Genomic DNA, 24,244 nt, shown 5'->3' with positions numbered 1-24,244 from the left:
TTTGAAAGTGCTTACATGTGTGATAATTGGTGGTTCTGTTGATAGAAAATATTTGCCTAAGATCAGACAGTTTAAGCGAGGAAGCCACGATTTTTTCATGTTTTCTGGTACTACAAGTCAGGGACTAAATGGGTGCCTACTTATTCCTTATGTTAAGTCTTTATTTTGTGCATTTTTCTGCAGTTTTACCCTAAGGTATTGGGTACTTTACATGAGCAGCAGTTACATTACAAAAGGTCACAATTCATTGTTTGTAGGCAAGGGGAGATTAGTAAGTGATGTGTCCAGAATCAGAGGAGCCGACGCTGTGTCTCGAACCTGGTTCCCCGGTCCACAGCTGTGGCCGTAATGTCACATCCAGGGTACAGGGAGGCAGGCAGGCAGAAGCCGCATGAAAGCTCGGCTCGTGAGGGACCTCGAGCCATATGCCTCAAGCTCGAGCTTTCTGTGGCTCACCCACCTATAGGTGTCATCACCCACAAGGTTATCCTGGCTCCGAAAATACATACATAGTTCAAGAAAAAAAGCAAATGCAAATGAAACCTTTGAAGAGGAGGACTAGGCGGTGTGACTTAAGGTACAAGAAGTAAGACAGGGTGACACAGAACCTTTTATGTGGGCTCTAGGCCAAGTTACTAATATGAAACTCTGGAAAGTATATGGTAGCCTGAGTGTGATGCGCTGGGGAATGAAATATCACTCCACTCCCAGGCAGCAGGAGAGCTCATCTGCAAACACCACAATAACACCCCGTATTATCATTTGTAATATATTCTTCATGGGCAGCCTCCCCTCAGAGGCTCAGGATTTATGGGTGCAAAATGAGTTCCCGTCCCAAGGCCCACCAGTCCTGGAGTCCAAGGCCTCCGGGTAGATGCACACTCAGGTGCTTGTGCTGCCTCTGCCCACGCAGTCCCCGCGTCAGGCATTTCGCCAAAGACTGGCACAGGTAGGCGCACCTATACATGCTATGACTAGGCACATACAAAATAACAGCTTGGAGGGTACCGAAGCTGCCACCTGCTCTCAGTCAGTGGCAGTGACAATAAAAGGACACGCAGGTCCTTTATCTGTGCTGGGCTGGGGTGGAATGCCCCTTAAGTCTTTAAATGAAGGCAATTTAGCTCCAAGTATAAATACCCCAAATAGATGTGTACGTCATGAGGACAACACAAACGTGGCCAGACCCATTTCCTGTGACGTCTTACTGGCAATAATACATCATATGTGTACACACTTAAAGATGGCTTTGCTTGTAGTACTGTACACATCTATTATGTTGCACTGAGACCGGACGTGTAAAGCAGAAAAAATGCCAAAAGTCCAGCGCGAGAGAAGCGCGCAGAGCGAGCGGCGCAGGTGAGCCGAGCGTACCTCTGGGTCCTGCGCAGCGGGTTCCTCCTCCGAGGGAGAGTAAAGTTGGACAGGAGAGTCCAGAAGTTGGAGTCCGACATCTCCGGTTCACGCACTGCCCTCCGTGCTGGCGGTGGGTGGAAGACTCTCTTCTAGCATGGTGCTCCTCACTGCAAACCTGCCGCTCGTGAGCCCCTCGTACGCAGTAGCGCAGCTCCTGTCAGACCCCGCACTCCTTCGCAGCGCTTCTCTGGGTCTGTTCACATCACAACACACACTCAGGAAGCAACTACTGCGCACCAGCCCGAGCGCTCCTGAAAACTCTAAATGCGATCTGCCCAGGGTGCTATGTCATCTGTTTGGCATCTACCATTCAGCCCTCTCCAGAGGGGGAGGTGAAACGCCTTGTGTGTGTTCTCTCAAACGAATCGGAGAGTTGCTAGCGTGGTTTCTACTCCCCCGTTCACAATGAAATTATGTGCTGCATCAGACAATACCTTGTCGGAGTACACCTCAAAATTCTCAGTTAAAAAATGGAAGTGAATAGAGAGAAACACCCCCTGCAATTACTGAATCAAGCAGCTTCCCCGAGTTCCTTTATAGCTCTTAAACCTGCCACCTTTGAGCTCCTATGCTCCTTATTTCATCATGAGGGTACGACGGCAACGCAACAAAAACATAAATAAATATTACGCGAAAAGGAAACACGTGTAATGTTCCCCGAATTTTCACTCAGTACCATACACCGCACAGTCTCGCAGATGTATAAAAGCCTTATGAAACACTATCGTGGTAACGTCTTACAAGTTGCGACCTGAGTGCCTATCCAGCCTGTGGACAAGCTGTTCTTTTTAACACCGTAATAAACGAAAACAAACACGAAAAGGTATCACTGCGTGGCAGTCACAAATGTAATTTAATTGCCAAATAAGTATGTAGGGGCAAACGTTTTAGGGTGAACTTGTGGTTCAGTGCTTTAAAAAGTGGTTATGAAGCGCACGTCTTCCTGGCTGCCCCTGACACTCCGTGTAATCTTAGGCAATAGCGTCCCTGTGACTCTTCAATACTGCAATTCGTTTCCGGTTACAAACTGGTTCAGCCACTCGGAGCCTGGTGCAAAGGGCTGTCTGGATTATGTTGGTGGCAAAACTGGGCAGACATAACGAGACTGACAATCCTGCCCTCGCTATCCATTTCCCTGTTTTTATGACTTACAGTATTTATTCAACCAACACCATTGGCTATGGACTACTAGTATGTAAACAGGTCAACTTGCATGTAGTTTTTGGGATGATCAAAGTGTCCTTCCGGTCGGACAGGCACTGACGACCTCTCGTTGGAAACTGTACCTACTCGCTCTGGTTGGTTTGGCTTTAGTGAGTTTGTCTTGTGCGGGCCACCGTACAGGTGCTGTACCCCTATCATGCTCCCCCTCGCTTGAGGTAAACAGAGACCTATATAATTGCGAAAGAAAAAATCAGTGCGAGAACTTGGAAGTGTCCGGCGCAGCACGGTCGACCTGAGGACTTCAGGTAGCAGAGCGTAACTCACAGGCGACGCCCAACACATGCCAGAAAGTCCGGGTAGGCTGGCGCTCTCTTAGGGTCAGGGCTACCCTGCTTCCCAGGAGCCTGCGGCCTTAGTGGCTACTACTCCTGTTTGGTGCTGGACACTCACCGCAGACACGCAGCGCCGCAATCCATCTCCAAATGAAGAACCTTTGCCTTTTTAAAACGTTCCTTATTAAACCAAGGTTACATAGACATTTTAGAGGTCACGCTGACAGTTGTTACTGAGACAAAGCTCTCTCTCTTCTCAGGAAATGCTCCCAAAATTCGGAACGCCATCCCAGTACACATCAGGACAAACCCTTCCTTCTAAAAATTCAAAAGCCAACTCAAAGCCCTCTTTCTCAATCGAGCTCTTACGAAGTAAGAAAGGATCCACGAGGCGGAATCGCGCCAATCGGAGCATACAGACACTATGATAAGAATAACTTATTAAGCATCTACCTACTGACTCACTCCCTTACCCCCGGATCAAAATTCTTCACAAATCAATATGGTTACGACTGTTATTCCATGCACTCGACTGTTACTTGACAAATGTTGTAAAGCGCTCCAATACCTTCGGGTCTGGCCAGCGCTATATAAAACTCCTAAATAAATAAATTTAACCCACTGATGTAACTCGCTAGGACTGGAACTTGCCTAACCGATTTCTTCAACTTAGCTATGGCGGTGCTCAGGAAGAACGAATTAATACACTTCCACTGTGTGGGGGAGCTGTCTGCACCCCATTGTGTGCCATGCTCAACCAGGCACATCCAAAGCAATTTCCCTTTGCTCTTCTAATTTACACCGTTAGTCAAACTTTAAGGGCGACGATCAGGAGACATTTATTCCAGCATTGCAGAATCTCTTCAATGTTTGCATTATTTACCCATATATTTTCTCACATTACTTTGAATATAAGGTTAGCGTTTCCCTCAAGAGCAGCCCAAAGATTTTGATATTTCCCAGTATTCCGTCCAGCCATTATTTAATGCTCCCTTCCCCTGAGCTGATTAGCTGTTCTTGCTGAAGCAGTGTGCTTACAGTAACCTAGGAGTGGATAGACTGGGGATACAGTTTTCACGGGGCAAGATGGCGGCCGAGGGTTTGGCCGTGTGAGCTGGCGCTTCTCCTCTGGCCCAATCACCCCTCTAAATGTGTTTTTTGAAGGACTAAGACACCACTTACCTTTCCAGGAATCGGGGAAAGCAGTGGCATGTTAAGGGTGATCCTCCGCATGACGCCGGAATCTGAACCGCGTAGAATCTACTGGCGTTCTGCTGCTTTGTACTTGGCGGCGTATCGGTGCTCCGCTCCCGGTGTGTTCATTCTAGGGAGGCATCGGCGTGGAAGTATGGCCCCGAAGGTTAAGACGGCAGCGGCGGCTGCTGCAAGGGCACGGTCTGTGGCGGCGGCTGCTTTTGCTGCCTCTGTCAATAATCCTGAGGTCCAGATCGGCACGGGAGGTCCGCCATATGCAGCGCGGGGCAGCGGAAATGCCGCTACGGAAGGAGGCGCTACCCGCAATGGCTCTAATTCCAAAGGAGCCGGCAAGGGCAAACACACAGTGCCGGCTCTTTTTAAAAACTAACAGCAAAAATCAAGCCTTCTTCCGAGTATGGAGCAGTCGAGGCAGCCGGGGCAGTTGAACAAGCACCGGCAGAACTGCAAGCAGTAGGGTATTCATCTTTAGTTGTATCTGGCTCCTTATCGGCTGATAACACATTTTTAGGTCAAGAAGATTCGGTGGCTGAGCAACAGGGGTTTAATGTCAATGTTATAGATAAAGATATAACAGGAAATGGTTATCCGCTACCTGGTTCGAGCATCCCAGTGAAAGGAATTATGGGTGATGTAGTTCAGGGTATTGAGAATTTTGCAAGTCCTGGGCTTTCTCTCCCTAGGCAATTAACCCTCCAACTCGCTATGTTGTTGACGGCAGTGAATCCTCCAAGGAACCTGATGGGGATACATTTTTTTCTCTGTCGGAACATACAGGCTCTTCTCTGGAGGAAGAGGACGAGCATGATCCTGAATGGACTGATGATGGCAGCGATGCTGGAGATTGGCGGCTGAATGAGGTTCTCAGCAAGGAGCTAACTTCTCGTCGCCCCTGCACGGTACGCAAAATAAATGGGCCAAGCTCTCGAGATCCTGTGAGAGAGGGTCTTGAAGCTTCGGGACTTTGCTTTGCGACAACTCTTGTGCTCAGCATGGTCCAGGAGGCGGCATAGTGGCCGGCTCTTCAATGTCATTTAATCAGCCTGATCTGCCGCCGGGAGAAATTACACTTGCGCTTATTTATCAGACGATGATGCTGCATCGGGAGGAGGCAAGGCAGGAGAATGTCCGCACTCAGGGGGCCTGCCGTAGAGTCCAGAATTCTATTCGCAGAGTTGCCAAAACCTGTACCGATATTGCTACTAGAATTGGAGTGGCCGAGGAGAGGATCTTAAATCTAGAGGATGCCTTAGCAGCACAGAAGTGTGCAACTGATTTGATGGGTGCTCAGAAGGATGACATTCTCTGGAAATTTACTGACTTAGAAAATCGAGCCAGAAGAAATAACCTCAGGATCCTAGGGGTACCTGAGGGTCGTGAAGGTGGAGATATTAGGCAATTCGTTGTCAAACTGTTTTCCGAGTCTTTTCCGGAAGTAAAGGAGTGGGATTGGCAGCTGGAGGTGCTGCGAGCCCATCGATCTCCGCTAAAGCAGCGGCAAAAGCCCGGAACCTCAGGGGACAAACCTCGTGCAATATTGATATGCCTCAAAAACTTTCTGGCAAGGGAGAAGATATATGACTTAGCAAGGCCTGATAGAAAGAGGCGGGGGAAAGACTGTAATTTCTTTGTGCGGCCGGACTTTTGTCCCGCCACAGTAGAGCGGAGGTGGCAGCTCCGACAGTTGATATCTCTTTTCCAGGCAAAGGGCGCACAAGCTTTTTTGCTCTTCCCATCCAAATTGAAAATTATTGATCAGGGACAGACAAGATTTTTCTTGTCTGAAATTCAGGCTAAGGAATATCTGGGCACCATATAGCTAAGGTTCACCTCTGGGGCTTTTCTCTTGTTTTTTTTTTTTCTCATGGGAGGTGTCTTAACCCAATAGCTTTATGAGGGTTTGGGGGCTGGAGCGATGATAGGCAAGTGCGACTGGTCTGGGTATATATTTTTGGTTTTCTTTAAAAAATGGTGTGGGTGGGGTGGTTCAAGAGGGTTTATGGGCACACTGGTACTGGAAAGATGATGCAGTGATGGCTTTAGTTCATGATATATGTTGTTGCATATTGGTTATCTCGTTTGCAAATTTGGAAAAAGGGCAGCCCAGGCGGAAATGTTTTTCTAGATCTTATGGGGCAGGATAGACTTATTTTTAGTTCCTGGAATATATGTGGTCTTAACGATCCTAAAAAACGAGCATTATTCTCTAAAATTGTGCATACCATGCATGTTGACGTATTATGCATACAGGAGACACACATACCATGGGGGAGCCGTGATTACTTGAAGTTGCCAGGCTACGATTTAATAGCATGTTCCAAACAGACCTCTATGATCAGAGGAGTGGCCATTCTTTTGAAGCGAGGAGTAGGGGTCTGTAAAAAACCGAGAGGACAGAATGGGCAGATGGATTATAGCTGAGATTTTAGTTGGCCAAAGGGTGCTAACTATTTGCACAATCTATGGTTCCAATAGTGACGAACCTGAAGTACTTAAATATCTAAATGTAGAATTAGCTACTTGGCCCTATCCACTTTTTATTTGTGGGGATCTGAATATCAATTTACTCAGTAACTTTAATTTGGCAGCCGGTTGTAATTATAGCTGTAGGAAACCTAAAGTGTTCAAGGCACTTCAGGCCTTAGCACAAGAGCATGGGGTGACCGATTTGTGGCATCGACATAATAAAATGGATGATGGGTACATGTATTATTCAGCTCCCCATAATAAATTGGTCAGGCTTGACTATTTTCTTGTCTCAGATCAGCTTGCCGAAGTCTCTTCTATTTTTGTCTCTCCCAGGATATTATCAGATCATAATTCATTAACTGCTGAGTGTCCTTGGCCCCGTATCAGGAAGTCTCCCAGGCAGTGGTCTTTCGAAAGGAAGCTTTTACTTGACGAGATTTAACAGGCACATATAAGAAAATGGCTAACCAAATTTCTTGACATTAATAGGGGTACCGCCCCTGATCAGGTGGTCTGGGACGCTCTAAAGGCCGCAGTGCGTGGAGAGACTAAAAGTTTATCTTCATTTCGGTGGAGGCAAGAGCAATTGAAGGGTCGTTTGGAGGAGCTTAGATTAGCAGAATTAGAATTAGCCTCCAAAATTAAGAACGTCCATGATGTAGAGCACTCTCAGCAGGCTGTCGCTATAATAAAATCTAAACTTTTGGAGTCTTTTGGTTTGGACCTGGCCGCTAAGTACCTTCAATATCGTGCGATGATGTTTGAATACGGGGAAAACTCCGGAAGGGTACTGGCGAAGAGGCTTCATCAGAAAAGTGTATAGAGTCGCGTCACGAGAATTCAGGACGAAAATGGTACGGTTCAGGATACCCAGTAAGGAGTGAATGGTGTATTTCAAAAATATTACGTAGAGCTCTATTCTGAGGATATTGAGAGTGCTCAGGTAGAGTCAGAGATTGAGGCCTTCCTATTGGGCCAAGACACTATGAAGATATCACCAGAACAGAATGAAATATTATCGGCACCTATTTCATGGGAGGTGGTGGTGTCAGCGGTCAAAGCCTTGGCCAATGGCAAGGCCACAGGCCCAGACGCGGTGCCCTTTGAGTTCTACAAGATTTTTCTAGCAGAGATTCGGCATGATCTCCTCACTGTTTTTAGGGCTGCCCAGAAAGGCACGGTTCCTGACTCATGGTGACGGACTACAATTGTTTTGTTTAAAAAAAAAAGGAAAGCTGGAGTTGAGTCCGTCATCCTTTCGGCCAATCTCTCTCATTAATAGTGATTCTAAAATATTCTCTAAAATATTAGCCTCCAGACTAGCTGAGGTAATAGTTCCATTAGTATCTCTGCGCCAACACGGATTTATTCCGGGTCGTGACACAGCAGATCATGTTCGGCGTGTTATTGCCCTACTGGATTGGGCTCAGGCCACGGCCTCTCCCCTCGGGGTGATCCTGTTGGACGCTGAGAAGGCGTTCGACAGGGTCTCCTGGGGGTTTCTGTGGGCCGTGCTTAGGTGGAAGGGTTTTAGCACTGAATTTATCCAAGCTATTCGGGCATTGTATGCCTCTCTGGAGGCAGAACTTCGTATTTCGGGTCAGGAGACCGGTTACCTTAATATTAGCTGGGGCACTAGGCAAGGGTGTCCGTGCTCACCCTTGCTATTTGCCTTATATATTGACCCGTTTTTTAGCAAAATTGAAGGGGACCGGAGCACAGTACCCATAAGAGTTGGGGGCACAGAGTATCGGGCCCTGGACTATGCAGACGATATCGTCGTGTTAACATCGGATGTTTCTTCTGCACTTCGGGTACTTAAGGTGTCTGCTGAGCAGTTTGGCTTAGTGTCTGGTTATAAGTTAAATGAGGCCAAGACCCAGGTTGTTCAAACACCAGATATGCCACACTCGGGGACCCCAGTGGTTAGTGAAGCAACGTACCTCGGGGTAAGAATCACAGCGGCAGTGGACACTACTCCAGATTTAAATATCTTTCCGGTAATAGATGCAGTAAATACCAAATTAGAACGATTGGATCATCTACATTTGTCTCTCTATGGTCGATGCAGTGTTCTTAAAATGCTTATACTGCTGAAGTCCCTATATATTTTTAGGACAATACCGTTAGTACTGTCGCAAAGTAGTTTGGCAAAGGCAGACATGATCTGCTATAGGTTTTTGTGGGGGTATCGGCGTTCTCGTAGGGCTGCCAAGTGGATGTGCCTTCCTCGGAATCGAGGCGGGTGGGCGGTACACAATCTGGTATTATATTATTGGTCGGCAATCGCACAGTCTTTGGGAGTGCCGCTTCTAGGCGATAGCATTGAAGTTCCGCTATGCAATCGCCCTACTATCTTTGAGATCGGCTTAGGTACTGCGGCTAAGGGTATCCTGGTCGAAATCTTAGAGCCGAGTTATTTCAAAAGGACTAGATTCAAGGTAATCAATGCTATGTTCCTAATCTGGCAGAAAATTCGGCGGAAATTGTCCATCTATCAGCTCAACGTATATACCCCATTTAAAGCATCCCGACTTCTTTCTCCCCCTATTTTCCAAGATCAGACAATGTATAGATGGCAAGCACATGGATTGCGGGTTATAGGAGACTTGGTGGGGGATGGTCAACTATTATCTTTTCTATCTTTGAAGGATAAATTTCAGCTGCATACTCACAATTTCTTTAAATATCTTCAGGTCAGAAGTGTTTTGTACAAACATTTTGACGGAATTCCCTCATTATTTGATAAATTAGCTATATTCGAACTTATTCAAAAGAAAGCTAGAATAGGAATGGTATATCGGTATCTACTATCCAGTTTCCCGGATAATTTGAGTGCACAAGGATTAAGGTGGGCAGACAAATTGGGGAAGACTGGTGTGGATCTTAATTCAGCCCTGGAGCTTGCTAGCGAAGATTTGGTCTCTGGTAGTCTCCAGACCCAAAGTTATAGGTCGATGTTCGATTTGTATTACACGCCTGCAAGAATTGCAAAATGGGGTAGCAGAAAGGGGGACCACTGTACAAGGTGTGGGTTATATGCAGCAAATACAAGTCATATGTTCTACTTTTGTCCGAATTTGACTGATTTTATATCAGACAGAGCGTTTTTTTCAATTCTACGCTTAAGATTCAGTGTACCTTGAACTCCTGAGATGGTGAAAATGGGCTACAACGGAGTAGCAACAACGGGTAATTCATGGTACACTTCTGCGTATTTGTTTATCGCTATGTCTATGATTCGGTTGTGTATAACCTCACAATGGCTCTCCCCGAGGCTCCGACATTTATGAATTGGAGAACTAGACTGCTTGCTATTCATAAGATGGAATCCTCAGTATATTCATTAAAGGGTAGGCGGAGGCGGAAGCTTGCCTCTAAGATATGGGCTCCGGTGGAGGAATGGATTAAATAGTGGTTATGTTTAAAATGTTTTTTACTCTCCCACTGTGACCAGTGACGGTATTATAAAATGTTAGGATTAGGCTCTATAGTGTGGTCCTCCTTTCACTCCTCTTCTTATTCTTTTTCTGCCCCATCATAGTTCAGTTTATTTTGTCGGGTACTTTTACGCTGCAATATCTTGTCTCGATGTATTTTTTCCTTTATATTTTGAAATCTTTTTTCTATCTTTTCTTTTCTCTTTCTTTTTTACTGCCATTGAATATGAGATGCAATATCCAATGTTTGTGTAATTTAGTATGAAAGCCATGACTGTATTGTTTCACATAAACTTGAAAATTTAATTTAAAAATAAATAAATAAATAAATAAGAGTGGATAGACTGTTCTCCTATTCTAGTGCGTATTAAATACAGCATGATCTAACATGCAAATAACGTTGTTTCATTCTACACCCCTCAGATGGCATGCTACGTCCAAAGCCTGCCCTGTATTCTAAAAACCCTGCCTGAAAAACTCACCTCTGCCTTTCTTTCCAATGACCCTCTCCTTACTTTCCATCCTCTGCAAGACTCCTCTCTTAGTACAATCAGAAAAAAATATCTCGGCCTGGGTAAATAATCCAAAGTGCTAATCGTCACTGATATAAGTGCCGGTCACAGGAAACACTTGCCTACTAAAATATAATACACAAATACATTAAGTACAAAAAGTATCACATTTATTCAATCAATATAACATTGCAATTATATGAAAACAAGGTATGTAATACACCATAGATTACCCAAGCGCATCCTACACCACACACACACAATTGTTCCTACAAACAAGTGCATACCCACACATACTCATACATCCTACAAAATGAGGGTTCAAAACATTCAGAGTATCAATGTATACATGGAGACAAGAACCCCCCTCTTTTTACATGCGATAATACTGAACTGTATCAAAGCCACAAAAATTGGAACAAATTATACTATTACAGAGTTAATCAATAAATGAGGGGCAGAAGATGATATAATTCATAGTTGAATTTCAAATTCTTATTGGCATATTGGTAAATATTGGGAGAGAAAAAACAGGTTAACAAAGAAGCTCCAGCGCAGACGTGCGTTTCGGTTGGTGACCCTGATATGGGTCTTCACCTTCATCAGGGCGCAATGGTCAATTAAAAGCAAGGGAGGAAGCGCCTGGTACATACACAAAAGATGGCAACCACCGTCGCGGTTCAGAGGACGATGAGGAGGCTCGAGGCCAGAGCCGCATAGGTACGTTGACGGGAACCCTGGGTCGGGTGGAGATAATGTGAAAGTCTTCAGGAGCAAAACACCTAATCAAGCACTAGAGGGTCCTTCCTGGGACACAGGTGATACCACATAGGGGCCACTGGCCCTCTCCAGGGTGAAAAGGAAATACACGTAGGCTAATAATCCATGAGTAGGAAGCTGCGATCGGGGAATCTTGCCATTACCACATCAGACCCCGTACCAGCCGGAGGCGCTGGACAGGAATTGGATTTCTCTGCACCAAACCTTAGGGTCCATCAGCTTCCTACTCAATATTCACCAATATGCCAATAAGAAATTGAAATTCAACTATGAATTGTATCATCTTCTGCCCCTCATTTATTGATTAACTCTGTAATTGGCTAATTTGTTCCAACTTTTGTGGCTTTGATACAGTCATGTATTGTCGCATGTAAAAAAGGGGGGGTTCTTGTCTCCATGTATACAATGATACTCAATGTTTTGAACCCTCATTTTGTAGGATGTATGAGTATGTGTGGGTATGCTTTTGTTTGTATGAACAATTGTGTGTGTGTGGTGTAGGATGCGCTTGGGTAATCTATGGTGTACTACTTACCTTGTTTTCATATAATTGCAATGTTCTATTTATTAAATACATTTGATACTTTTTGTATTTAATGTATTTGTGTATTATATTTTGGTAGGCCAGTGTTTCATGTGACCGGCACTTATATCAGAGACGAATAGCACTTTGGATTATTTACATAGGCAGAGATATTTTGTTCTGGCCCCCCTTCTGTGTGAGTGGTTGTTCCTCTCTTAGTACAGCCTACTTTAATTCGCATTCATGTTTCCCTTAATCTTTAATACTGCCATCATTTCATTCCGTAAAGTTGAAAACATCACTTCTACTTTGAAAGCCACACCTGAAACCTGACAATGCCTAATCTCCTCTTTCACAAATTAATCCCACAAACCATCTGCATGACCTCGTGCACTCTTCCGCCCCATGATGATGCTTAACTCCTATTCATTTAATCCGCCACATAGAAACTGGACTGGGTTTCCTGAGAGCCCCAGACAAGCCACAATAACCACAGGATTAAGCACTAGCCTCGGGTTCCCGGAGAAGTGTGGTGAACGGTATAAAGTGCTTCAATGCCTACCTCTTCAGGGGCAGGCTGTATATATGGACACTTATGATACAAAATACACTGAGCATAACATGGAGTCTGGCTGTGGTGCTCCAAGATCTGCCTCAGCCTGTCCCAGTCTCGCAATCATGCTTGGCCTCATTTCTGGATTCACACGGCCTCATTCCCTGGCACTAATAGCTGTTGTGAAAGCGGCTGTCACATCCTGGGCCCCAAGGTCAGGACTCTGAAACTTCATCTCTCTGTGGCATGGCTGGGATACAACTTCACAGAAGAACATGGAAGGACACCACCTCCACAGGGGCAACATGCAAGCCCTTTGATACAGAGCTCCTTACCACCGCAAGGCAATGATGTGCTTTGCGGATCCCTAATGTAGGTGCACGTAAGGTCATTGTGCAACCCAGAGATGTGTCTACTTGGGGATCTGCAGATATAAGTCTCAATCACGTTTCTCCACGTGAACACCAGTGGCGGCTGCTAGCAACACAAAGTGTGTTTGTGTGTGGGGGGGGTGGCAGTGTTGGGGAAAAACATTAAAAAATGAAATAAAAGTACACTTATCTTCCTACTGGTGGGCGCCGCCGCCTCTATGATCCTGTGCTCCATTGCCTCGGTGCTCCTCTGCTCCAGGAAGGGCCTGCAGTCCCCATGAGCACAGGATTCCTGACTTCCCTACGGCCAATACCAGCACTTCTCGAGAAGCGCCGGGATTGACCTGAGAGGGCTTGTTTTCCGCTCCAAAGGGGACTGGAAGCCTGCGCCTGCTGTTCTCTCCACTGGGCAATGCAGCTCGGGTTGGGGAGATGGCGGTGCGCATATCGGTTTGGCCGTCCTGAGCCGGCCTGCCAAACTGACATGCGCATACACATCCCCTCGAAAAACAAATACCTATACACACCCCCTCCAAGAATAATGTGTTCCATATCCGTGAGAAATTTAAAGCATCGTTTTTTAATCATAGCCTATTGCAGGGCACTAGGTTAGAAAGAAAGGCATTTTCAGTCCCTAGAAGCTCCTGTGAGATAGAATTAACATAAAATAAACAAATATAGAACCTTCTGTTGCTAATGACCAGCTATGAGGATTAGGTAAAGTGGTACTTCCTGGAAGTGGTAGGATCCTTTGTTTTTTTGTATTTGGACCTTCAAGTTGCCATTTTTCTACATCCTATCATGATGCAGTCACTCACCAACTCCCATTCTGTTGCAAGACCTGCTGGCTTTCTCACAGTTCACAATCATTTTCACACTGTACCCAAGCGTTGTGTATATTCTACCTATTGCATAATTGTAGCTACTCTCAACAAACGCTTTTCATTTTTGTATTTTTTTCCCACATGCGTTCTGGTATTTGTTTTCTTTATATTGAACTTTTCTTAAATAATTTTCAACGCACATATCTTGAAACCTTCACGTGCCTGGGGATGTTAATCTACACATCTACACCAATCACGGTGGAAGGCATTGACCTCATTTCTAAATACGACCAGGACCAAATACAGGTCGTTTTACAGGGAATCAAATTTACCTTGACAAAAAAAACACATAAAATGTCGATTCAGATTTTCACTGATGCTCGGTTTTAACGTCATTGTGCAGTTTCACGTCGCAAACAAATATTGGGACAGAGATAGATGGGGTGAAGCTTCCATGTAACACATCTGTCAGGGGCTCTGGCATATGATAAATATCGATTGAATCCTGCCAGGAAAGATTTCCAAAATTTCACGGACGTGCACTGTGGCCGCCCATGCGTGCTAGAGGCCTCCTCTGCAGGAAGCCTTCCTCATCAACACACACTAGCTGCTGTCTTTGTTTTTAATGGGGATGCGGGAATTCTGGCAGGTTGAGAGCACCACACAGATAATAGAGTTAGACATGAAATCAAAAGAAACCGAATGACCACTGCGCGCCAGGTGACACGCCACCACAGCATTCAGCGCAGATGCGGTCCTCTCGGCCACACGCCGCGCCATTGACAGCAAGTTCTTTACATTCCATTTAGTTGTTTTGAAAATGTTGTCCTTTACGGAGAATTTTTTTTATCGTTTGATCCAAAACAGAATACAAATTGAATGGCCTCATGGTACTACTTACAGTTGTTGTTATTACCTAGCTCGGTCGTGCTCATGTTAGCATTGTTGAAAGGAGGAGTCAACTGGCACCATGGAACCCACTGGTATTGAGCAGATGTTTACCCACGGATGTACCTCTTAGGATTACAGGTGGATACTCAAGCCGCTGGTGTTTGTCAGAAGCATCGGCTACTGCTGTCAATTAGAGGGTTAGTTAGATCTGCGGTGCTGTAAATAACTTATCTCTGCGTGTGTGGATGTTTTATATCCTCTGGATTAGGTGACTAATAGAGAAAGTTTTACAGAGAGAAATGCCATTGAGCACCGACATATATGGCCAACCTTCGAATGATGAAAAATAACTTCGCCCCCAATAGAGAACCCTATTCACACTTCCTTTTCAAGGCCAATCACCCACTAAAGTGAACATGCAATGGATGCTGCATGGGATTCAACACACGATAACCTTAAGAATAATGTTCTCCCTCACCCAAATGATTCTTTGAAGATGCACTCTTGGGCTTCCCACCGGTGCTTTGGGCTTCCCACTGGTGCAGTAACACAACACCAAGTGCCAGAATACCGTGGGTTCCTTTTTAAACAGGCAAAATGGTGCTAAGGACCTCTCAATATGTGTTATGTATTATACCATTATATTGGCTACACTTACATTGTATATAAATAATGCTTTTTGTACATACATACCATATAGTGCAGGTAATATAATGGTAAAATGTATAACATATACTAACAAATATTACTACACACCCAACCCTAACCTACCCCAAGCCTCCACCTAATTCGAACCCTAGAACTAACCTTAGCTATGAACCAAATACTAGCCCTAACCTTGTGGTGAACCTTACCACAGACCTAGCCATGAATCTAACTTGTTTGTTGTCCGACAATGTTATTTCAAATAATGTGTTGACTCCTGATATCTGAGCATGGCAATTTTGTTGCTGACAATATTTTAGTTCAATGATATAAGTTTGATCTTTGGGCAGTGAACCGTCCCAACCTCAATCACTATTTTATACTTTTAATTGTCTCATTATGTTGGGCTCCACATCAATTTCACTTGACTTCCCTCCTAAACGAGTGGTTAATTTGGTTCAAAGGTAGCAGGTGGGGCCCACCAGCACAAATTTTTGTGTCTAACCATTTATTTTTTCTCATCAGACTGACTCAGCACTAGAGTGAGAAAAACACAAATGGGGAAAAAAAGAAGAAAGATACCGGAAATAAAGCAGGGATGAAAAAGAACATGAAACAGTGAGATAAAGTGGCAGGGAATGTCTGGTGGTGGATTAAAGAGGCATGAGAACGAATCAAGACTACGCAGAGTTGGTAATCGCTGCCCATAACATTCAATAGAGTCAGGTGTGGCATCTGAGCAAAACTTTGGGCCCCGCGTTTATTCTTTTAAAAATGACTCGCTGCCCTCAAACAATCAGTTTTCATCACTTGGCATTGTTCTTGCACATTTAAGTAGAGTTGAGGTTCTGTGTGCTTGTTCCCCAGACACCTAAGAATCCTAAATCCAAGGTTGCTAAATAAAACACCAATGTTCACTATTTAAATCAAGACACTATTAGGCACTGATAATTTACTATGCACCAAAGCGATAGAATATCCGCCATTCCAGAGGTTATCAACCACGCTGAATGATGCACCGACCTGCAATGCATTCTGTTCTTCCTTACTTTAACTACCTTCGAAGTGCTTTTCATGGTCGAGGGATTTGTTAGCTGAAGATGGAAACGTTCAAAAAGGTAAAACACTCCAGGGCTTCCCCAGACCTTTCGTGAGCAGGTGCACCATGTTCTTGCTTGAACCAACAGCACACTCAGGGTTAAAGTACAGCTTATGTTTTTTAACTGCCTTTCTATTTCATCAGATCAAAATGTTCTTTTCTTTGAGATTATATCAGAAATAACAACGTGAACAGAAATGGCGGCAGTCCATGCCAGAAGCTCCAAGCTATGTTCTCACCTGAATGACTGATGTAATAAGGCTCAGTCCCAGGAGAGAGGAGAAACCTCCAGCAGATTTTTCCTGCACACTTTTGATTCACGCCATGGTTTCAAACCTTGGAAATTCAAGTTGAAAGATGCTCTTTGCGAGAAGAAGCTTCCTTCATTCGCCTTATGACCTTCTGGAATTCATGATAACCTAATGGCTCTAAGGAGGGTTATTAAAACATATTTCAACCCTGATCAGTGTGTCAGGCTTTAGTGCTTGTAGTCTTAAGAACTATAACAATTATAAAGTGCAAGGGGTAAGAATTACTATGATAGTACTACAATAATTATTCAGTGTGAGGTATTACCAAAAATAGGAACACTTCTCCAAACCTATGGGTGTCTTTCTGCTTCTGTCCGTTTCGCTCAGCCATGGAAGGGCCTGGGTGCACTTTCACGAGGATTTCTTTTCATGTGACAAGTCCACCACATGGTTTCGGTCATAGCCCCTCTAGAGGGTGGACTGCCTCGGGACCGCTCTTTAAGTGATCTTTGGTGAATGCAAGCATTCAAGCTTCAGACATTTATTTTTAAGTTTAGAACACCTTGTAGAGCTCTAAGTTTTTTGCAGCCACGTTCAGGACAAACGTGTCTTGATTTTATAGCTAACACTATTAACGTTTTGTGGCGTCAACAAGTAGTGAATTAAGTTTGCCTTCTGTGTTAGGAGAATATACTCCTGAGTAAAATGGTTCCACATCTGGCAAATTCCAATACCACCTGTGAAACCTTGCAAGAGTATTCTTTACTGTCAGACTTCAAGAGTAGAGTAGAGGAATCCTTTCAGAAGTAAGTTAGTTAGGCTCGTTAGAGATTTATTTTATTGATTGGCTCCCAAATATAGAGGAGCAGCAAATCTACCATTTAGTACTACATGACGTGAAAGGGCTCAGCCTGCCAGAAATACTGGGCACAAATAACAGAGTTCTTAGTTTCTAGGAGACCCGCGTGCAGGCCTACCTGAAGCAGAAGGTATGCTTCAGTCTGAGCTTCAGAAGACACAGCAGATCTGCACTCAAGCTCTGGTCTTGTAGTAACGTCATGAAGCTTAACACTGCTGTTCTCTTGCTCATTAAGTGCACTCTCCTTGATGGCAGATCCTTTTCGATACTGGCCCTTCACCTTAGTTGAGAACAGGATTCACAGAGCCCTTATTACGGCTCTTAGACTTATGTTATTCGGTTGATGATCTCTTTTGACCTGGTCTTTGTGTTTGCACTGATGAATGACTCATTCACTTTCTCACTGATGCATGGTTGGGTAAGGTACTCTCATACATTTCTGGCCATATTTCACTGCAGAATGTAGTCATTATGTTGTAGCGGTAATCTCAGGATTAAAAAAACCTGATAGATTAGTAAAATATCTTTGGATTCCTCTTTTAGGTCTGGCTACAGACACTGTAAGCAGCCTAAAGACCTTGTGTCATCAAGTCTTCAAAAAGTACATTAAGAATTAGAGAGAAAGGGCTTTGAATCTCGTCCGCAACTTACTGTCACATATTTTCCATTGTTTGGCATTGCTTCAAAGGGCTCAATTGCATGTTGTGATTGGTTAGCGTGCTCTATTTATGTTCTCATTGGGGTTTGGTGATGGGGCATTAGAGAATAATCTTGTTAGACTGCAGATGTGACATGAAGTGCTGCTTGTAACAGAGTTTGTGTGTGGTTTTTAATGTACTTACTTTTCTGATACAATGACATTGTAAGTGCTCATTTTTTTTTTGTTTAGCAAATGTATATTATGTGTTTGGATGCCTTAGCCTATCATGAAATCACCCTCCACTAGTTGTCACAGCATCCATATATTTTAATTTACTGTCACTACATGTTTGTTTACTTTGTTTTAGTCGCAAATTAAGGAGGTGTACACACACAGGCTTTCCAATGAAAATACTGGCGTTCTGTCAAAAGTATCTGCTGTGTAAGATTTGGCTGTGGACGTGTTAAGCTCACCATTACCAAAAAGATATCATCTGACACTTTTTCGACTGTCTTCTGTAAAGGTACAGCTTAACTCTGTATAAGCAATCTGTAAATTTAAAACCAAAGGACCATATTATTGTATCCCATGATATTGCTTTGTTATAAGATTTTCCTCTAGCACAGCTGATGGCGGCATATGCATAGTGGCCCAAATTTAGTAAGCACTTTCCAAAAAGCAAGTTGTATGGAATTTGCCAATGTTTGTTTTGTCATGGGTAAAATAGTTTGAATGTAAATTCCTTTCTTTCAAACATCCAAGTTAAATGAGGAGAAACAAATATATTTTCCCTCACTTAACAGAGAACATTGTCCAAGGTAATTTATGTGTAAGTTTAAAAGTGCAGACAACCATAGGAAAAGTATTGTTAATGTTTGTGAACATCCTTAAAATTATGACAATGAGATGTTATCCTCGTTTGCATTTTTTCTCTTGAGTACTCCTCTTACGATCGACTGAGAACACATACTTGTATTCTAGCTACCACAAAAGAATGCACACAAATCTGTATATTTGAATATTGTCCACATGCATAAATAACACTTCATACAAAACTGGAGTTGTGAAGCACCAGTGAATTTTGCATGTTAAATTTGCAACTCTATCCTGCAGAAATGTATCTGTAAAGTGCCGCTGTTAAAAAAATGCTAAAGGTTTAATATACTTGATTCTAAAAGAAAAAAAAAACCTGTATGTAACATATATACAGTTAACTCGGAAGAGGCAATTGTGGTACGCCTTTTAGTACAAGAACAGAAGTATGTATGTAATTGGTATCTTGGCAAACATTAGGAATTTGTTAAATTACATAAAATAAAAGGTAAAGAGTTTGCACTCTTGTCTGTAAAAATCACAATAGCAGTTTTTAACCAAATTAGTTTATTTATAATTAGGTGTATTATTAATTCATTCTTGAATACTGAATTTATCATGTTTTTAAAAAAAAAATATCTGAAGTCAAAATTGCAACTGTGAATAGGCAGTTAAGTGGCCTGTTTAATTAATATAATATGTTTTAATCATAACTTAATATTAGATATGTGAAAAAAGATTTGCTAAGATAAATATTAGAAAGAACAATTTTAAATATCGGGAGAATATTTAAGAATGTTTCATTTTGACACTGCTTAGCTAGAAAGGCTCGCATTGGAGAATTTTCTAATATTGTGTTTTTAGTGAAGAAACATGAATTGTGTGGAGTGCGTTCATTTTTATAAGAAAACATTATTTAGTTTGAGGTTGTTTACAGTGTTCATTTGGAGCATTACTGGATTCATCATAACAATGTTATGGAATGATTTTGACAGTGTTGCCTAAGATGACAGATTGAAATGCATATTTGTTAATCAGGTGTCTTTTGATCTGAGAATTTATTGAATAATCTACTATCATAGAGCATTACAGTAAAGAAGAATGGCAGGAGGCTTTGCCTATGTTTTCAGCCTTAATAAAGTGAAAGGACTTGTGAAATACATCTGAAATAAATGAAATTTTGGAATCACTGAGAACTCCAGGAATGGTATTAACTGTAACACAATTAAACAATTGAGAAATAAATTGTTGCTGGTGGATATTTGAAGTATCCCATCTCTCCAGGTTGTATGGTAGAAAGTTCTTTCAATTTCTGTGATCATGCAGGTTGCGGGGAGCAGCTTCATCAGGGCTGGGCGCCTATCTCTTATATACTTATTTTGATATTTCATACTTTCTGTCGAGTCACCAATATGCCACTGCATACTGTATCCCCTGGGTTAATCCAAACCTTGCTCATAAAAGGTAATCCTTGCAAATGGTTCAGACTGATCTTGCCTCTGAGTGAGGGTTAATATTTTAAATCTTAAATTTGGTAATACAGGGTACGGCTGAGGAGGACTGCAAGTATTCTCAACTCTGGTTGCCTCAGGGCTACCACAGACAGCCATAGAAGCGTATAATTTGTTTTGGTGTTTTTGTGGATTTAGTGCCTGCGACAAGTTGTATGTTTCTGCATATAAAGGCGAATGTCTGTGCAAGGATAGGTATGATAGGACTGAGTGCAGAAGCTCTGACTATATACTTGGTTGTTTTACAGTCAACATAAATTACGAAATAAAACACTTTAAAAATCCTTCTCATTACAAACCATATATGCATATTTTATTTTCATGGATTCTCCGTTCATATAGGCTGCGCATCCTTAATAAGGATTATGATGATATTTTAGAACTAGTTCTTCTTGCATGCAGCATGCTAGGTTTTTACTTTCATTACAATTGTTACATGTAAAATATTACTAATCCATGTGAGCTCATTTATGATTCATAATGAATGGAGAGGAAGCAGCACCTTGTCATTAATGACTGCCTTGGATGCTGCTGTGTGTGCATTGGTCTTCCAAAGTAATACACAACTGCCATTGTCCTATGCCTCCTATGTGGCTATTTCAAACATCTTGATTATAGGCAGAGCAGCAACAGTTACACTAAGCTCATCTTTAGAAAGTTAGAGCCCAGATACTATTTTAGCAACCTCAGGAGAGCCTAGAATGAAAAAATACAGCACTACCACCACTGTATGTCTCAGTTCTCAGAAGTATTTCTTGAATGCAGCACCAGAAAACACAATTGCAAACTAAGGACAGCAGGTGTTCTTGACTTCAATTCTCCCCAAATATGCACATTTATCAGCTGGATTTAAAAGTCTTTGGGTCTCATCTTTCTCTTTAAATGCATGCAGGCAGTGCCTTATGCCTGCTTATCCTTGTAAAAAAGGTGTCATAACTGTCCAACTTCCACAATTCAAAAGTCCGAATGTAATGTAAACAAGACAGAAGTTGTGCTCTTTGGGGAAGTAAGAACATTGTGGACACCTGATTGGTGGCCATGTGAGCTTGGCCAAGTGCCAGAACCCAAACAGGTAGTAAAAAACCTAGGGGTTCGTCTCGATCGAGAGCTCACTTTTAAACAACACGGCAACTGGGTGGTTGGCCAATGTTTCCATGTTATTGGACTCCTACGAAAAGTTTTTCCAATGTTACCAGACTCTGTCAGAAAAACCCTGGTACAGGCGCTAGTTCTGAGTCGCCTGGATTATTGCAATGGACTCTTGCTGTCAGCTAATGAAAGTGTCCTAGCAAGACTCCAGGTGATACAAAATACTGCTGCGAGGCTTGTGCTGAATGCCCCTTTGAGAACACCCTCCCAGCCTCTCCTGAATAAATTACACTGGCTTCCAGTTCGTAAAAGAATTCATTTTAAAATGTACTGTCTGATCCATAAGAGCCTACATGGATGTGGACCCCCCTATTGGATTGATAAATTTATTCCTTACAATCCTATCCGCTCACTTAGGTCAAGTAGCCAACTTCTACTGAAAATACCGATCACAAAGAAGGTCAGACAAGGTGGTAAAGCATTTTCGGTTATCGGATCTACTTTATGGAATACTCTTCCTCTTGAACTTAGGCAATGCCCAGAACATTTAAATTTTAGGAAAAAACTTAAAACTTTCTTATTTTAACAAACTTGAAGGACACACTTTCTGCTGCTGTTGAGGTCTCTTTTTATGGCCTTTTTTTCTTCCTCTCCCTATTTTCTTTCTGTGCGCAGAGATACTCTTTATAGAGTCGATTCTAGCACGTTATAAACCATAAATAATAATAATAATAATCATATTGGGACGTTTCAACTTAGGTAGCAGCAAGAGGTGTTTGTGCAATAACACAGCAAAGAACAGTGATCTTTTACTGCAATCTACCAACAAGAAAACATCAACTCAATCCACATAGTTTGTACCAAAAACTCTTGACAAACTACAAGGTGCCCAACTATTATTCTGCTTGGGCCACCTAAATCCATTCCCTTTTCTAGCCTGTCCCATTCCCATGCTGTAAATGCAGCATTCAAAATGTAATTTTATAGAAAACAAGTATTGGAAATTGGGTTACTCTTTGGGGGGTGAAACCCTACTCCAGCAGGAACCACAATCTCTGTCAGGGTGAAACAGAAGCAAACCCCAAATTAACCTGTGCTTAACTCTCTAGTAGCTTGGCAGAAAGCAGTCAGGCTTAATTAAGGGGGAATGTGTATAATTCAAACAGTAATAAAGTGAAAATATAACAAAAGAAAAATCGCACACCAATTTAGAAAAAGAGCAAACAGTAATAAATTGACACCAGAACAACAGAAGTTCAATCAGTAGAAATGGAGTAATCTAATTTTAAAAATGTAAGTGAAAATAGCACCTAGAAGCACGAAGCGCCAATTGTGGTTATCTGGTTGTGCTGGACTAGGACAAAGGCACAAGCTCAAGCTGACCGTGATGGAGCACGGGCCAGATACTGGGACCCAGTCAGGCCCACTGAATAAAAGGACCTTATTTATTGTTTGTGGGGCGTTGCGAGTTCTCGTGTTGTGGATGGTTCACACAGCAGAGGTAATACGATGTCCTGGTGTGTAGATGCATTATGCAGCGGCAGTTCCAGGAAGAAGCAAGGCTGTGATGCAAGGTCATGCATCATCATCAAGGATTCCATCAATGAGGGGTTTGCTATCCGAAGTTGGGCATCAAAGATGCGTCACACACTAACTGGTTCCGAAGCAGATGCAGGGATTGTGATGTGGAGTCCTGCACTGAGGATGCGTCACACAGCATTTCCAATACGGAGTTTAGTGAGGCGATGTGTTGTGCTGTGGATTCGATCCAGAGTTTTGGGAGGCACTTTGTGAGTTCTGCTGGGACTGCAGCTGGGCTGGTACAGCACCTGCAGGCCCACTTCCAAGGTCGAGGACTCGGGTGGTACCACTTGGGAAGGCAGGCGTCACAGCGGGCTAGTTCTGGTGCTGGGTACAAGGTTGTTAGAGCCTGTTCTGAAGTCTCTGATCAGGAGGCCAGCCAACTAGTCATTGCAATCACTGTGGTGTTCTTGGGTTCAAGAAGCAGGTCCAATCCTTTACACTCAGAAGGGCAGCAAAGTGGCAGTCCTTGCGGCAAAGCAGAACAGCAGCCCTTCTTATTAAACATTCACAGGTCCATATGTCTACTGAAGAATTGAGTCTGAGGGTAAAATATTTATATCAGTTGCCCACTCTGAAGTAAGATAATTTCACCACCAGAGGTGTTTGGAATTTCCTGACTCCCTGCCATGGCACCAGATTGTCTGAGGTCACAATTTTGAGTAAATGGGCTCAGGCAGAGCCTTTGAGATGTGCAAGTGTGGTAGGTGACAACTCCTTCCCCATATCAAGTCAGAGATGGACCATTCTGTCAACACATATGGCCCATTGTTTCACTGTTTGGGAGCAATACACAAAGACCAACCGTCAGTGACACCTAGTCATGTGAGCCAGGATACAGGCAGTGAACACCAAATTGGCAAGAAAAGCCCTAATTTCTAAAAGTGGCATTTTCAGAATTGTGACTTAAAATCAGACTTTACCATTAAAGAGGGCTTTAACTTACAATTCTTTAGACTCCAAACACGACATTCCTACTTGCTCCCAAATGAAAGTCATCACTTATTAGATGTAATAAGTTAACCCGATGTTATTCCCTACCAGGACACATAAAAGTTAAAAGTACATGTCCAAATTTTCAAATACACTGCACCCTGCCCTCTGGGCTGTTTACGGGCTAGCATAGGGGTGCCTTAATGACCAAAAAATACAAAAGTTGAATCCCATAGACCAAATTCCAAGTATTGAAACAACCTGCATTGTGTTAAAATAATTTAGAACCATACAATCTGATAATAGAATCAAGAGTATCAGCTAAACATATGT

At 43.0% G+C, this 24,244-nt stretch overlaps 1 protein-coding gene across 10 annotated transcripts in view; it reads right to left on the bottom strand.

Annotated features, from left to right (window-relative positions):
- MAST4 (microtubule associated serine/threonine kinase family member 4) overlaps positions 1 to 24,244 on the bottom strand; it is a 1,731,733-nt gene that overhangs the window by 506,064 nt on the left and 1,201,425 nt on the right. For 2 of the 10 annotated variants that reach the window (XM_085632031.1, XM_085632048.1), the window contains exon 1: positions 1,375 to 1,700. The exons of the other annotated variants lie outside the window; for them this stretch is intronic. In XM_085632031.1, coding sequence (XP_085488157.1) covers positions 1,375 to 1,454 — 80 coding nt within the window. In that variant the 5' untranslated portion in view covers positions 1,455 to 1,700. Of the gene's footprint in view, positions 1 to 1,374; positions 1,701 to 24,244 lie in introns of those variants that run through there. 10 annotated transcript variants of the gene reach the window in all.

The sequence above is a fragment of the Triturus cristatus genome, chromosome 2_1 (genome assembly GCF_964204655.1).
Source record: "Triturus cristatus chromosome 2_1, aTriCri1.1, whole genome shotgun sequence".
In the NCBI taxonomy this organism is placed as follows: domain Eukaryota; kingdom Metazoa; phylum Chordata; class Amphibia; order Caudata; family Salamandridae; genus Triturus; species Triturus cristatus.
This window is presented reverse-complemented; position numbering and strand designations above follow the sequence as displayed.